Source organism: Ipomoea nil, unplaced genomic scaffold (assembly GCF_001879475.1).
Source record: "Ipomoea nil cultivar Tokyo-kokei standard unplaced genomic scaffold, Asagao_1.1 scaffold1978, whole genome shotgun sequence".
NCBI classification, from domain to species: domain Eukaryota; kingdom Viridiplantae; phylum Streptophyta; class Magnoliopsida; order Solanales; family Convolvulaceae; genus Ipomoea; species Ipomoea nil.
In genome coordinates this window covers 1,502,653-1,518,446 of record NW_017618406.1, presented here as the reverse complement: position 1 = coordinate 1,518,446, position 15,794 = coordinate 1,502,653, and the positions used below count along the sequence as shown (strand labels likewise).

General features: G+C 37.9%; 1 protein-coding gene across 1 annotated transcript; it reads left to right on the top strand.

The window, feature by feature from the left end:
- The first annotated feature begins 12,927 nt into the window (after positions 1 to 12,927).
- LOC109147211 lies at positions 12,928 to 14,619 on the top strand. The gene has a single exon (XM_019294844.1). It carries the CDS (start codon positions 12,928 to 12,930, stop codon positions 14,617 to 14,619), a length of 1,692 nt encoding a protein of 563 aa, XP_019150389.1.
- Positions 14,620 to 15,794: the final 1,175 nt, after the last annotated feature.

Below are 15,794 nucleotides of genomic sequence, written 5' to 3'. Positions count from 1 at the left end.
CTACGCTATAGTTGGTGCGAACTAAGCGTAGTTAGTTTGTGTAGCCTGTCGAAAGCGTGCCAGGGTTCTAACTGCATCGTTACTGGGCAAATAACGCTTTTAAGGTAGTGTTATTGTAACACGGCACAGATTTTCTTTCAACCATACACCAATAGTGTCCGTGCTTCTTAAAAGACTTCCAGATCGAGCGTTGACGTTGCTATTTTCTCCAACACAAAATATACATAGTGACCGCGGTAAAAATAAAGAAATAAATTGGTCTAAGATGAGCTACTATCACAAGAGACTAGGGAACAATTAGTTAAGCTAGAAAATTGAAATTTGAATTCAATTTTTGTTTGTAAGACTCATTCCCATTATTTGGCAAGCTTCTTTGAAACTCAATCCTGGACCACAACTAAATTGACATATTTAGCTTCACTTCCTTCCCCAAGTTCACATAGTTCAGTCTTCTTGTTGTTTAACTTATTTATGAGACCATTTAAAGCTTCTTGCAACCTCCTTGTCCTTACCCGTGTGAATGTGTGATAGGACCTTCCATGACTCACAGTGGGTCTTGCATATCATTAGCTTGTTCTCTGTTGTCCTCAACATCATCTTTGTCAATCCACATACTTGACTATAACTCAACAACGATGAAAGACATGCATGTTAGGGAAAACAAAGAATCAAACCACTCCATGTGTGTATGAGATACACTTTTCTATATATTTTTAATCACCCTATATAAACAACGTAGACAAAAGTTGTTGAAAAATTTATCGGGTTGCAACGAAATAATTCAACATGGGAAAGAAAAGTTATGAAAAATATCAAAATTCTCCTGAGCTAATAATACTGTTAGATACCAGCTCTCAAAATAAGCAATAATGGTGAGTAAATGGAGATTATGAGTTACAGTAAATTTAAAAAAAGGAATATTCGGATTCCCCATTCCTAAAGATTTTATGGGAAGATTTTGATGCCCCATTGCAAGATATTTCGAGGGGAATTTGAGGGGAAAAACACATGATTTGAGTACTCATTACTATATAAATCTTCCACAAAACAAATACAATCGTGTGTGAATTTGAGGGAAAAAAAACATGATTTCCGTATATTACATGTCTTACCGGCATGTTTTCTGCTTTAATCTCCATTTCGCATAGGTTGGAGGATATTTCAAGCAATTTCAAAGCGACGGTGATTTGACCAAAGTCTGAATCTAAATCCATCACCCATATTACTTGCAGATTTGCTGTTGGGAATGCCTGTGACACTACTGCAACATCATCCAGCTTAAAAACAGTAAAGGAAACAAAAATTAGCCATGAGAAGAACTCTAATTTAACAAGCCAGAAAACCAAAAATAAATAAAATAAAATCTTTGACCATAAAAGGTACAATTTTCTCCCTCAGACCCAATATGATAAGATAGTGGAGGAGTAAACCACATTAACATACATAGTGGTTTAAGGTGGGAGAACCTGTTCTCGGTGCACAGAAACATACAACTCCAACACCATCTAACTCCCAATTGAGCTGCCCGCACATCATTTAAGGTGCTCGTGCAGGCATATATACTTGCTTTAAGATGAGGAGAAAATAGCGAACATGACCTCTGTTTAACCACATGAAATACAAAAGCCAAATCCAAAGCTTTTAAGTTTTGGAGCACAAATCTTAAAATTATTGATCCCAACACATGCAAAAAGGGAAAGAAAGCCTATCGAGATTAGAGAGGACTCCTCCATTAATTGTACTCTTAAACTCAACCTCATGAAAAACTAATGAAGTGACGCCCGGAAATATACAGCCAACACCATTTACCGAGAAATCGAAATCAAAATTGAAACCCCCGAGTTCCAATTGCTTAATTGTTCGGCACGAGATTACACAAGATGACAGCATATATTGTTCTCCAAATATAGTGATATTAAGCTCGGCAAATTATGCTATGGACCCGTGTCCATCATGTGCATGGTGGACACGCTGTGCATTCATAATTTATATACTGTACATTCATAATTTCTATACTGTAGATTCATAATTTCTAAACTGTAGATTCGTAAAATTTATAATGTAGATTCATAATTTCTATACTTCACATTCATAATTTCTGTACTGTATATTCATAATTTCTGTAATGTAGATTCATAATTTTTAAACTGTATAGTTATCAAATTATGAACACATAGTTATATTTTCAAAAAAAAAATGAACACATAGTTATAAATTATGAATCTACAGTACAGAAATTATGAATGAGTAGTATAGAAATTATGAATCTACATTATAAATTTTATGAATCTACAGTATAAAAATTATGAATCTACAGTATAGAAATTATGAATCTGCAGTATAGAAATTATGAATGTGCAGTATAGAAATTATGAATCTACAATACAGAAATTATGAATGTGCAGTATAGAAATTATGAATCTACATTATAAATTTTATGAATCTACAGTATAGAAATTATGAATCTACATTATAAATTTTATGAATCTACAGTATAAAAATTATGAATGTACAGTATATAAATTATGAATGTACAATATAGAAATTATGAATGTATAGCGTGTCCACCATGCATGGTGGACACGGGTCCCGGGCATAACCCTCCATTAAGCTCCTCAACTCCATTTCTTGATAGATAAACGCACCAACAATCTAAGTCGGACTGCCGCGGACCTTCCAATTCCGGGCAAGAAATGCACAGACTAAATTTCTTAACCGGACCAGCACGATTCAAGAGAATGTGGTTTATAACGTTGACGAGCCCAACAGGTTTATCACCCTCACATTTTCTAAGACATTTAAAGAAGTGGGTATCGAACACAAGCCGCAACCAAACATCTTTCCATTGTATCACAAAACTGAATTGAAAGAAGATGAAAAAGCCTTTTTACTCAGCTTAGAATATACTAAGCTAACAGAATTCTAACGGCCCTAACTGTTTTAACTTCTAAGAGGATTAACTAACAAAATAAGTAGATATTAATCCTCTAATACCCCCCTGCATGCTGGAGTATACATAAAATGTAATCCCAGCTTGGAAACAAACTTCTAAAACACCATTGGTTGTAGGGGCTTAGTGAACATGTCTGCTGTCTGGCTTTCAGTAGGAACATGCAGCAACTTTATGACTCCCTTTTGGATCTGTTCCCACATCAAATGGCAGTCGATCTCTATATGCTTGGTCCTTTCGTGAAAAACAGGATTTTCTGCCATGGCAATGTCAGACTTACTATCAGAAAACAACACAGCTGTGTCTTTCAAGCAGAAATCTAGGACTTCAAGAAGGTAGAACAACCATTGCATTTCACAAGTAGCAAGGGCAAGAGCTCTATATTCAGCTTCAGATGATGACCTTGAAATGGTACTTTGCTTCTTAGACTTCCAAGATATTAGAGCATCTCCCAAAAAACACAGAAGCCAGTAACAGACTTCCTTTTGTCAGGGCAAGTTGCCCAATCTGAGTAAGCAAATCCTCTTACTTTGAGCTGGGAATTTGCAGGAAAGAACAAGCCTTGTCCAGGACAATTCTTGATGTATCTTAAGACCCTGTGAGCTGCCTGCAAATGGAGAGTAGTGGGGCTGTCCAAAAATTGGGATAGTTGTTGCACAGCAAAGCAGATATCAGGCCTAGTGATGGTTAAATACACTAGTTTTCCTACCACTTTCCTGTACTGGGAGTTGTCTTCAAGAGCTGTACCTCCATCCTTTGAGAGTTTGTTTGTCTGAATCATGGGGCATCTCACAGGTTTACTCTCAAGGAAGCATGTGTCTTGCAACAGATCTAAAGCATATTTTCTCTGTGTTATAGATATTCCTGTGTGATTTCTGGCAACCTTAAGTCCTAGGAAGAACTTCAATTTACCCAAGTCCTTGATCTGAAAAACTGTATGCAAGTGATCTTTAATCTGTTGTATCTGATCATTGTCAATGCTAGCCAAAACTATATCATCCACATATACCAGTAGTGCAACAAAACTACTGCCTGATTCTTTAGTGAACAAGGAACTGTCACACACTGCTTGTTTGAACCCCATGTGAAGCAGTTCAGTAGTTAGTCTAGCATTCCACTGTCTACTTGCCTGTTTTAGGCCATAAAGAGACCTCTTCAATTTGCAAACTTGTCCAGGCTGCTTAGGAACAAAACCTGGGGGAAGAATCATATAAACTTCTTCTTGGAGATCTCCATGAAGAAAAACATTGTTGACTTCAAGTTGATGTAACTCCCATTGTTTGACAACTGCCACAGCCAGCAAGGCCCTGATAGTAGTGATTTTAGCCACTGGACTGAAAGTATCTACATAGTCAATTACACAAGTTTGGGTGTACCCCTTTGCAACCAACCTGGCCTTGCACCTTTCAACTGTCCCATCAGGTTTGTACTTAACTTTGTAAACCCATCTACACCCTATTGGTTGCTTGGAGGGTGGTAATGTTGTCAATTCCCATGTACTGTTGGCTTGCAAAGCCTCTATTTTTGCTTGCATGGCAGTCCTCCAACATTCATGCTGAATGGCTTCATTGTAGGACTTGGGCTCTTTGATCCCAAGAATGTTGGTGACAAAAGTTCTGAAACCTGGGGATACCTTTTGATAAGACAGGACAGTGGATAGGACATGAGGGGAAGTCCTATAAGCAGGTAAGTTGCAGTTATAATCCTTGAGATAGCCAGGTCTTGAAGTCTGTCTGCTAGACCTCCTAGGTTGTGGATTGAGCTGTGGCTGTGAAGAACTGATCCTTGAATCTGAATTAGACTGTGGTGAAGCAGGTTGTTCTAGATCAACATTGTTTTGAGCAAGACTGGATACAGAATCATCAGGTTCTGTAGGGGCACATTCACTTCTTATTTCTTCCCTTTGAACACTCTTTTGCAAACTTTCTTCTACATTACTGTTGTCACTTGGGAAAATAAGATCCTGACAGGATCCTTGAACATCCATCTGACTTGCTACTTTGTAAGGGAAGATGTTTTCATAAAACACCACATCTCTTGAAATAAACACTTCCGTAGTGTTTAAGTCAAACAGTTTGTATCCCTTTACCCCATTTGGATATCCAAGAAACAAGCACTTTCTAGCTCTAGGTAAGAATTTCCTCTGATGTCCCTTCTGAACAGCAGCACAAGCTAGGCAACCAAAGACTTTGAAATGACAGTATTGTGGAGCCTTTTTGAACAGGACCTGATATGGGATCTGACCTTTTAAGGCCGCTGAAGGTAGTTTGTTAATGATGTAAACAACATGTAGTATGCAATCTCCCCAAAAACTTTCAGACAAACATGCTTGAAACTTAAGGGCTCTTGCAACTGCTAAAATGTGGCCATGTTTTCTCACAACTACACCATTCTGCTGTGGTGTATAAACACATGTTGATTGGTGGATGATGCCATTCTCTTGGTAAAAACTTCCCATCTTGAACTCTTGTCCATTATCTGTTCTTATGCACTTGACTACTTTTCCAAACTGTGTCTTATTAAGAGCACAAAAATTCTGAACCAGTATTCTGACTTCAGCTTTGTTTCTCATCAAATAAACCCATGTTGCCCTGCTATAGTCATCCACAAGGGTTAAGAAGTACTTATGCCCATACATAGTGTGTGTATGATATGGCCCCCAGATATCAATATGTATAATGTCAAAGCAGTCATTGGAAACAGTTGAACTGTTAGGGAAGGGCAATCTTTTTTGCTTTGCTAGGTGGCATATATTGCAAACATCCTCTTTATTTATTTTCAAATCCATGTCATACAGAGGTAATTGTTTCAATTTTCCATAGGAACAATGTCCTAATCTAGCATGCCAAATTCTACTGGAAATACAGATATTGTCCTTAACATCTACTTTATTGAAAACAGAAAAATCAGGTTTAACAAGGTGGTATAACCCTCTCTGCAGTCTAGCCAATCCAATCATCCTCCCACATTCCTGATCCTGTATAACACACAGATCAACATACAGTAGTAGTTTGCATTTGGAAGCTCTAATTAATTCACTAACAGAGATCAGGTTATAGTGGAATCTAGGGACACAGAACACATTCTCTAGAACCAAATTGTCAGCACAAATAGTTCCAACATGTGTGATTTTAATTAATCTTATCACCATTGGGTAATTCAACAAACATACCTTCAACTATCTTAGCATTGATCAGTATATCAGGTTTGCAAACAACATGATGTGTAGCCCCACTATCTAATATCCAACTAGAAGGTTTAGACTGAGTACCTTCCATCTGTAGATTAGGAACAAAGTTGGCAGCAATCAAATTGGTTTGGGGTGTTATCCCTTCAGATCCACTGAGAGGTGATGAGCTTTGAACTTTGCAATCCCTCTGGAAGGGCTGTCTAAGCATTCTATATTCATCCTGACTGAAAGCCAGGGATCCATTTTCACCAGGATGTTCATCAGATGTAAATTGCACTTGGTTAACAGAACTAACACCTCTATTTCTTGGTTTCCACCCAGGTGGATAACCATGTTTCTTGTAACATTCTCTATTGTATGTCCAGTGAACCCACAATAAGAGCAGACAGGTTTCTTGTTACCATTTGAGTAAGACTTCTTGAATCCTTAACCATTCCCTTGAGTAAGAAGGATGCTACCTTCTTCTTGGATCTGCAAGTCTGCTGTTCCATAGTTAAACCTCCTCTCTTGTTGTTGAATCATCATAAAGGCCTCATCAACAGTGGGGAGGGGTTTAGTCATCATTATCTAGGACTGGACAGAGGCATAGGTCTCATTGAGACCTCTTAAGAAAACTGAGAGATTATCACTCTCTAGGTGTTGCTGCAAAGTATCCAACAGGCCACAATTGCACATCCTGTCACATTTGCAAATAGGCAAAGGTCTAATGACTTGAAGTTCATCCCATAAACTTTTAGCTTTGCAAAATAAGCACTTACAGTTAGGTCACCTTGTTTAATTTGATGAATCTCAGCATGCATGTCAGAGATTCTGAAGATATCTGCCTCAGTGAACCTAGACTTCAATGTGGTCCATATCTTCTCAGATGTTCCTACCCAAAGAACTGCCTGCGCAATTTCTGGAGAGATAGACCTCATAATCCAGGTTGACACCATGTTATTGCATCGTTTCCAGTAAGGAAACTTCACTTCTCCCACATTTGGTACAGCAATGGTGTCGTCAACGAACCCTAACTTGTTCTTGGACATCAACGCCATCTCCATTGCCCGGGCCCAAGGATGATACTTCCAGCCATTAGGGACTGAAGAGACGAGGACGAGTGAGGGATTCTCGCTCGGATGTAGGAAGAAAGGACTACCATCGTCGTTTGGATCAAAATTCACTCCGGTGGTGCCAGGATTACTTGATGGTGTCGCAGCCGGTGGAGGAGCTGTTGCGGCTGCTTGTGGTCTGATCGGTGCGCCATTCCAAGCCATGATCGCAGCTCAGCGCTCTGATACCATATCACAAAACTGAATTGAAAGAAGAAGAAAAAGCCTTTTTACTCAGCTTAGAATCTGAGAACTTGGAAAGGAAGGTTACAGAATGTTCTTCACACACCTGAGCAATGTAACAGTGGTGTGTATATACTAAGCTAACAGAATTCTAACAGCCCTAACTGTTTTAACTGCTAAGAGGATTAACTAACTAACTAAGTAGATATCAATCCTCTAATACATTGAGTCGAGAGTAGAGCAGTTCTGGCAGCGTCTCGAGTGGGCAAACACTCTAAAATCTTGTCCTTTACATCGTATGGAAGCTGCCTTATTATATCCATCGGATCCAAAACAACAACCTTAATTAGCAGCTTTCTAGTTCCAATTGAGAATATAGGATTCCTGTTTCATATATTCCATCTTTTGGGATTTGATCTTGGATATGGCCCTATGGGGAGTTCCATATAGCATTGAAATACATCCGTGTATATATGTATATTTCTCTCTAATTTGAAATTTCCAATGGCCTATATAGCATTGTGATGCAATGAATGTGTGGATAATAACAATGGTTTATTTACATCTACAAATCTAAGAGTCAATAAAGTTAGGCCTAACAGGAACTAAAAAAGTGTTGGTTTAATTGTTTGTTAAAATGAACGGTTTATATTATTTTGATTCTAAAATATGTTGGTTGATGTGAGCCTAATTGTGTACATTTTTAGTATTGATTTAATTATATTTGTTAGGCTTACGTTCATGATTTTGATATTTTAATTGCATAATCCCTTGTTTTATCATTTAGTTATGGTTCACACTTGATTTGAATATGTTACGGTGTTTGTTAGTGTTTTTGAACAATTGTAGGTCAATTCTATGAGCAAGGAAAGTTCTAAGACAAATTTGGAATTAAAATGGACCAAAAGACGCGTACTCAACAAGTTCGACGTGTCGAGCAAAGGTTCAACGCGTCCAGAATTTCCACAATACATCCGGAACGAGGCAACGATGGTTCGACGCATCGAAGTCGCGACACCAAATTAAGAAGTCGAGTTGCGCTGAAAGTTAAAGGCGCTGAATTGCAAATTACGAAAGCGGCGTGTCAAAAAAAAAAAAAAAAAAAGAAAAGCGGCGTTCTCCAAAATTAAGAAAGGGGCGGCAATATAATTCCATAAGAGGCGCTGACTTCAAGGGTGAAATGCACCAAATTGAAACAAGTTGCAACTTTCTAAATAGAAAGAAGATTCGACAATTTTATAAAAGAAAGAATAAAATTTCAATCTCGCCCCCTACTTTGTATCAGCTATATAATCCCACCTTCTTCAACCCTAATAAGAATTCAGAAATCTTTGGAGATAAGAAGGAGATAAATCAAGAGCCACATGTTATATTGGGAATCAAGAAGAAGACTAGGGAGATTTGAGAAAATTGTCTGGTTCAATTTTATACTCTCTTTGATAATTTGTAATTCTTTTATTATATTTGCTATGTATAATTTAGTCATGCTTGGCTAAATTCAATTAGAGATTCTTGGGTAAAAATTGTTTATGAACATATGTGTCTGTGCTCTCAGATTCTTTAATATATTATTATTTGAGTTTTAAACTTGTATTGCAATAATTATGATTATATTGTTTGATGCTTGTAATTAGTGGTCAAAGTTACTTGTTTCGTTTGTTATCTTTGTGTCACATCAGACAAGTAGTTAAGGACTAAATCAACTACAACTTAAACTAATATAATGTTACAATAATAATACAAATGTAACACTGACTAACAGACATAATTTAGGGCACACACAATTGCACCTAACTGTTGCACATTGGGAAATGTTAATTTTGTTAGGAAACTTAATTCTTGATTATTGTGCATCGGGAGATGGTAGTAGTTAGAAATTTATTATGATGCATGTTCTTGTTTTATTGGGTGTTTATACCACGGGAGTGGATATTCACTAGTGTTAGGGACTACGGGAGCAACTCTATACCATATTGTATCCTCACACTCATTTGAACCCAGATTTAATATTACATTAGGTTAGGCACTATAAGATTAAACACTAGAAATCCAGGAATCTCATTCTCTCTCTATTGTTTTCATCACCCTGAATCATTGTTTTATTTTATTTATTTTATGCAACCATCCAAGTTAATCGTTAGGATTAGCTTCATAGAATAATTTAGTAGCTAGTGCTTAATACAACCACTTCCCTATTGATTGTAGTATATTTGCAAACAACTAATACCCGAAATATCGGGTAATCGATTCACAGAGAAGTGATTGTATTAAACACTAGCTACTTTTATTCATTAAAGTTAATCCTAACGATATTCTTGGATGGTTGCATTAAATAAAAAAATAAAGTAGTGATTCAGGGGTTTGAAAAAAAAATAGAGAGATTGAGATTACTGGGATTCAAGTGTTTAATCTCCTAGTACCTAACCTATTGTAATATTAAATCTGAGTTCATATGAGTGTGAGAATGCAAGGTGGTTGTTGGTCCCGATAGGGTGGTGAAAGTCTAGAGGGGGGGGGGGGGTGAATAGACTTTCAAGCTTTTTCAAATTAAATAACTCTTCGGTTACTTCAACTCTAAGTAACAAGTAAATAGAGCAAGTTTGTACTGCACAGCGGAATAATAGTAAAGAGTTATGCCCAACTAGTAAATTAAGTATGCAAGTATAAGTAAGATAGATACAAATGATATGTAAAGTGACAGAGATATCTTGAATATATAAAGGAGATGGTTCACTCAATATATAATAACAATATTCAAGATTGTAAATAAATATCGTGTCACGTCGTCCGTGTGACGAATGTTACATGCAGCATGTCAAACTTGCTTAGAGTAAATTAGTATTTAAGCTCGAGAAGTTTGAGTCACATGCATACGTGAGGACACACTAAACCCAGATGATTAAGATTAACTGTGAATAGTAAATGGGTTAGTCGGATGAGATAGATAGATATAGCAAATAATGTAAGTGCGGTATGTAAATGAGAGAGGCAATTTATAGTGGTTCGGAAGTGGCGTAATCTTCCTAGTCCACTTTTCTCCTTTCACGTCTAGGAGAAATTCACTATTTTCCACACACAGTTACAATAGTGAATAAGTGCTACACAAGCACTTCTTCCGGATGTCTTGCACACAGCTACACCCAACTCCGAGTGTCTCGCACACAGCTACACTCAACTCCGAGTATTTCGCACACAGCTATACTCAACTCCGAGTATTTCGCACACAGCTATACTCAACGCCAACTAAGTGTCTTGCACACAGCTACACTTAGCAACTACGAGTGTTTTGCACACAGCTACACTCACTAGAGTATTTTGCACACAGCTATACTCTTTCTACAATTTACAAATACAAGGATTTGTATTTCTCTCTCCAACTAGATTTGAGACTATTCAGACTAAGTCTCTTAGAATATTTTGAGCACTAGCACTTTTGAATTTTGCACTTGTATTGCACTTCTATCTCATTTTTCTCTATCTCTTCTCACTCCATTTGTCTTCAAGTCTTCATGGCTTTTTATAGTCAATCAAATATATCCGTTGGAGTGGGATAATTTGATATTTGAAATTTGAATCTTCATAGCCTGATATTGTTGACAGTAGTAGATCTTCAATTTTGATTTGATTTGTCAACTTGCCTGACAAAGTAATTTTTTAGCACAACTTTGATTTTCTAGTTGTTTCTAAAAATATTACTTTAATTGTCAATTTGAATATCCAACGAATCTTTGAAATAAATTCATCTGATAGAATTTATTTTTAGGATAAGTTTTTATATTCATGCCTTCATAAATATTTTTCCGTTCTGATCAAATGTCTTTCAGGCAATTTTGGAGTCTTGTGGCATGTGGGTGGGCTTGGAGTAAATTCCTTCGAATTTATCCAATTTCTGATCATCTTGCTCTTTTGCCACATTGTGCTCCTTTGACTTGAACATCGTGCTCCTTGACTTTGAACATTGTGCTTCTTACGATACATTGTGCTCTTCTGACAACATTGTGCTTCTTAAACAACATTGTGCTTCTTAGGTGGCATTGTGCTCTTCTGACAGCATTGTGCTTCTTAGACAACATTGTGCTTCTTAGGTGGCATTGTGCTCCTTAGCAGCATTGTGCTCCTTTCAGATTTGGTCACATTGTGCTCCTTTAGCACACACTGTGCTCTTTTGAACACATCGTGCTCCTTTAGCACACATTGTGCTCTTTTGAACACATCGTGCTCCTTTAGCACACATTGTGCTCTTTTGAACACATCGTGCTCTTTTAGCACACATCGAGCTCCTTCAAAATCTGCCTTAAAAAATATAAGTCCTTGGGGGGAATCGATCTCGAGTGTGATCGTTTAGAGTAAAAACCTCTACCATTTCACCGTTAAGCTCATCCGATCATTCTTTGCAACGCCATTGCTTTATGCTTCTTTCACGGATGAATACTCGTAGGACCAAAATTAATTTCTCAAATTAATTTTGTTCTTCCTATGGTAGATTCCTTCTGATTTCAATATTCTGATTTATGATGCTTGTACTAAAGACTTAAAAACTAAGGGGATCTAAAGATACATTTGGCTCATCAAAACTTACAAAAATATTCCTATCAGTGGTATAGAGCTACTCTCGTAGTCACTAACACTGGTGAATTTCCACTCTCGTGGCTTAAACACCCAATAAAACAAGATCAAGCATCATAAAGTCCTAACTACTACCATCTCTCGATGTGCAATAATCAAGAATTAAACTCTAAATAAATTACCATTTCTCAAGGTGCAACAATTAGGTGCAATTATGTGTGCCATAAATTATGCCCAACTCTCGTTGTGACACAAAGAAAGTAAACGAAGCAAGTAACTATGACCACTAATTACAAGCATCAAACAATAAAATCACAATTGCAACACAAGTATTAAACCCAAATAATAATATATTACAGAATCTGAGAGCTCAAGCACATAGGTTCATAAACACTTTTACCCAAGAATCTCTAATGGAATTTAGCCAAGCATATGGCTAAATTATACATAGCAGATAATAATAAATACAAATTATCAAAAAAGTACAAGAATGAACCAGACCATTTTCTAAAATCTCCCTAGTCTTCTTCTTGCTTCCCAAGATAACTTGTGGCTTTTGATTTCTCTCATTCTTGTCTCCAAAGATCTCTGAATAAATACTAGAATTGAGGAAGGTGAGATTTTATAGTAGGAATCAAGACGGGACGAAATCGTAATTTAATTTCTTAAATTAGGATTGCCACCCCTTTCATTTATTTAGAAATCTGTGATGTCCTTTTCCTATTGTAATTACATTGCTTTATTAGAGGAAGAAAATAGAAAATAGAAAGGGCATAAATGTATTTTTCTCTTCCATTCTTTCTTGTATCGTTACAACTGCCACTAAAGTATTTAAGTGGTAGTTTTCTCTTTCAATAAACAGATTTTCACCTTTACCAATTTTCTTCCTAAAGCCAACTACAGAGATGAAGTTCTTCTGCTTTCTTCTTCGCTAAACACATCTCGATATGGTATCAGAGTCGCTACGGCCAGGCTCGTACGCCGCCGCCGTCACCGGCGCGGCAACTCAGGAAGCATATGCAACAACGCCGGCAACTCAATCGCCGGTACGCGCAGCGACGACTTCGCAGAGAAGTCCAAATTTACAGAGGAGTTATGCAGTGGAGGATATGGAGAATCCATACTTCATTAGCGCGAGCGATAATCCATCCGCAACCTTGGTCAGTCCACCCCTAGCAGGGAGCTCGAACTATGCTTCATGGTGCATCTCGATGAGGATCGCTTTAGAAGTCAAAAATAAGTGGTGCCTCATCGACGGCAGTCTTCCGGCACCGAGTAGAGAGAATAACCGCTATGGAGCTTGGAGGCGCTGCAATTTGATGGTGTGCTCGTGGATATTTAGATCGGTTCATGCCTCGATCGCTCAATCCATCATGCATATAGAGAATGCAGTAGACGTCTGGGAGGATCTGAGAAAGCGTTTTGCACAGTGCGACGCCCAGAGGATCTCCGCCTTACAGATTGAGATCTACGAAGCGAAGCAAGGTAACCTCTCTGTTGGTGATTACTATACCAAATGTAGAACTTTGTGGGAACAAATGAATGCTTTAAGACCTATTCCTAGTTGTAAATGTGAACCGAAAGGTGCCTGTGACCTCATTGATGTAATTAGAAAGGAAAGGGAGATCGATCAAGTCATACGGTTTCTCCAAGGGTTAAATGACGATTATAATGGTCTGAAATCTAGTGTCCTTGTTATGGATCCATTGCCGGAAGTATATAAGGTTTTTGTTATGGCAGAAAAAGTAGAAAGGCAAATGAACAGGCAAATGAATATGTCGAATCTGACTGTGAAGTCTATGGAGATTAGTCATGCCAACTCTGTCCAAAATACCTGTGGCTCTGCAGAAGAAATAGTTGCAGCTATGAACAGCTACAATGGCAGAAGGTTCACAAATAGTGGAAGTAACAAACCAAAGTGCACCTTCTGTGGAATAATGGGACATACTGTCGACAAGTGTTACAAGAAACACGGGTATCCCCCCGGTTGGGTGCCCGGTTATAAGTCAAAAATGAAACAACAAGTTGCAGCACCGGTGATGAACAACACGGCTGACCTGGGGATCTCTAATGACCAATTCCAGAAGCTGGTTATGGCATTGCAGAATCAGATGGGACAAACTGCCAGCTCTAGTACTACGGCTGCTATCTCTTTGATTCCAAAATTTGCTGAGGATACTAATGAAGGCAGGTACCTCACCTCTCATGTTAATTCTCTTTCAGTCTATGCTTCTACTTGGATTTTAGACTCTGGTGCTACAGACCATATAGCTTGTTCTATTGATTGTTTTGATGAATATTATGATATTGAAGGGGATGAAATTAGTTTACCAACTGGCAGTCGTATTATGGTTAGAAACAGAGGCAGTGTGAAACTTGGACATAATATATTGCTGAAAGATGTCATGCATATTCCTTCATTCCAGTTTAATATTGTCTCCGTGAGTAAGTTGCTACAAGACACATCTTATAGCCTAATATTTTCTTCTGGACAGTGCATGATCCAGAAACCTCATGGGATGACGGTTGGTTTAGCTGAACAGGAAAAAGGACTCTATTTGATGAAGCTTCCAGTAGAATCTGCTACGCACCATAGACATATAGTCATGCAATGTAATAAGATTGAAATTTGGCATTGACGTTTGGGGCATTTTCCCATGAATAAGATGCATTTGTTCAAAGAAACTCAAAATTTATCTGCAATAAACAAAGCTTGTGATGTGTGTCATCTAGCCAAGCATAAGCGTTCCCCTTTCCCCATTAGTACTTCATCTTCGAATGCTTGTTTTGAGCTAATTCATGTAGATATATGGGGCCCCTTCTCGGTGTGTTCACAGAATGGAGAACGATACTTTCTGACACTAGTGGATGATTATTCCCGGTTCACATGGTTACACTTGATGAAAAGAAAGTCAGAGGTTAAGGATTTGATAAAGCAGTTTCATAGCTTTGCACTCACTCAGTTCGGGGCTCTAATTAAGGTAGTCAGAAGTGACAATGGACCAGAATTTAACTTGGCAGATTTCTATGGTGAAAAGGGCATGCTTCATCAAAGATCGTGTGTCAATACTCCTCAACAAAATGCCGTGGTTGAGAGGAAGCACCAACATATCCTCAATGTTGCTAGAACATTGCGGTTTCAATCCAAGCTTCCTCAAGATTTTTGGGGGCACTGTGTTATGCACGCTGTGTATATTATTAATCGTTTACCATCCCCGGTGATTGAAGGTTCGAGCCCTTATAAAAGGCTGTATGGTAAAGATCCTGTCCTCACTACTCTCAAAGTCTTTGGTTATCTATGTTTTGCCTCTACCTTGCCTCATTCTAGAAATAAGATGGAACCCCGAGGAAGAAAATGCATATTCATTGGCTTATCGGCACATATGAAGGGCTACATGTTATATGACTTATTTGATAAATCTGTTTTTGTGTCTCGAGATGTGGTTTTCTATGAGCAGGAATTCTCTTTTTCTGAGCAACCAAACGAGACAGTGCCACAACAATTCAGTCCTTCACTGCTGGACATTCCAACATCAACCTTAATGGACTTTGAAGATCCATACAATTCTCAAATAGACCAAAGTCAAGTTTCAGAAAGTAGTGCCACTAATACACAATTCTCTGCCTTTGAAAATCAGCTTTCATATGGTCAAAATGCTCATGATTCAACTACTGAAAATGTGTCTAATGATGAGTCAAACAATGAGGCTTCCAATCATGAGGATGATGTGATCACTGATCTCCCTCAATCCATTCCTTTGAGGCGGTCAAGCAGGGATCGACACATGCCCAAGAAATTACAGGAATATTATTG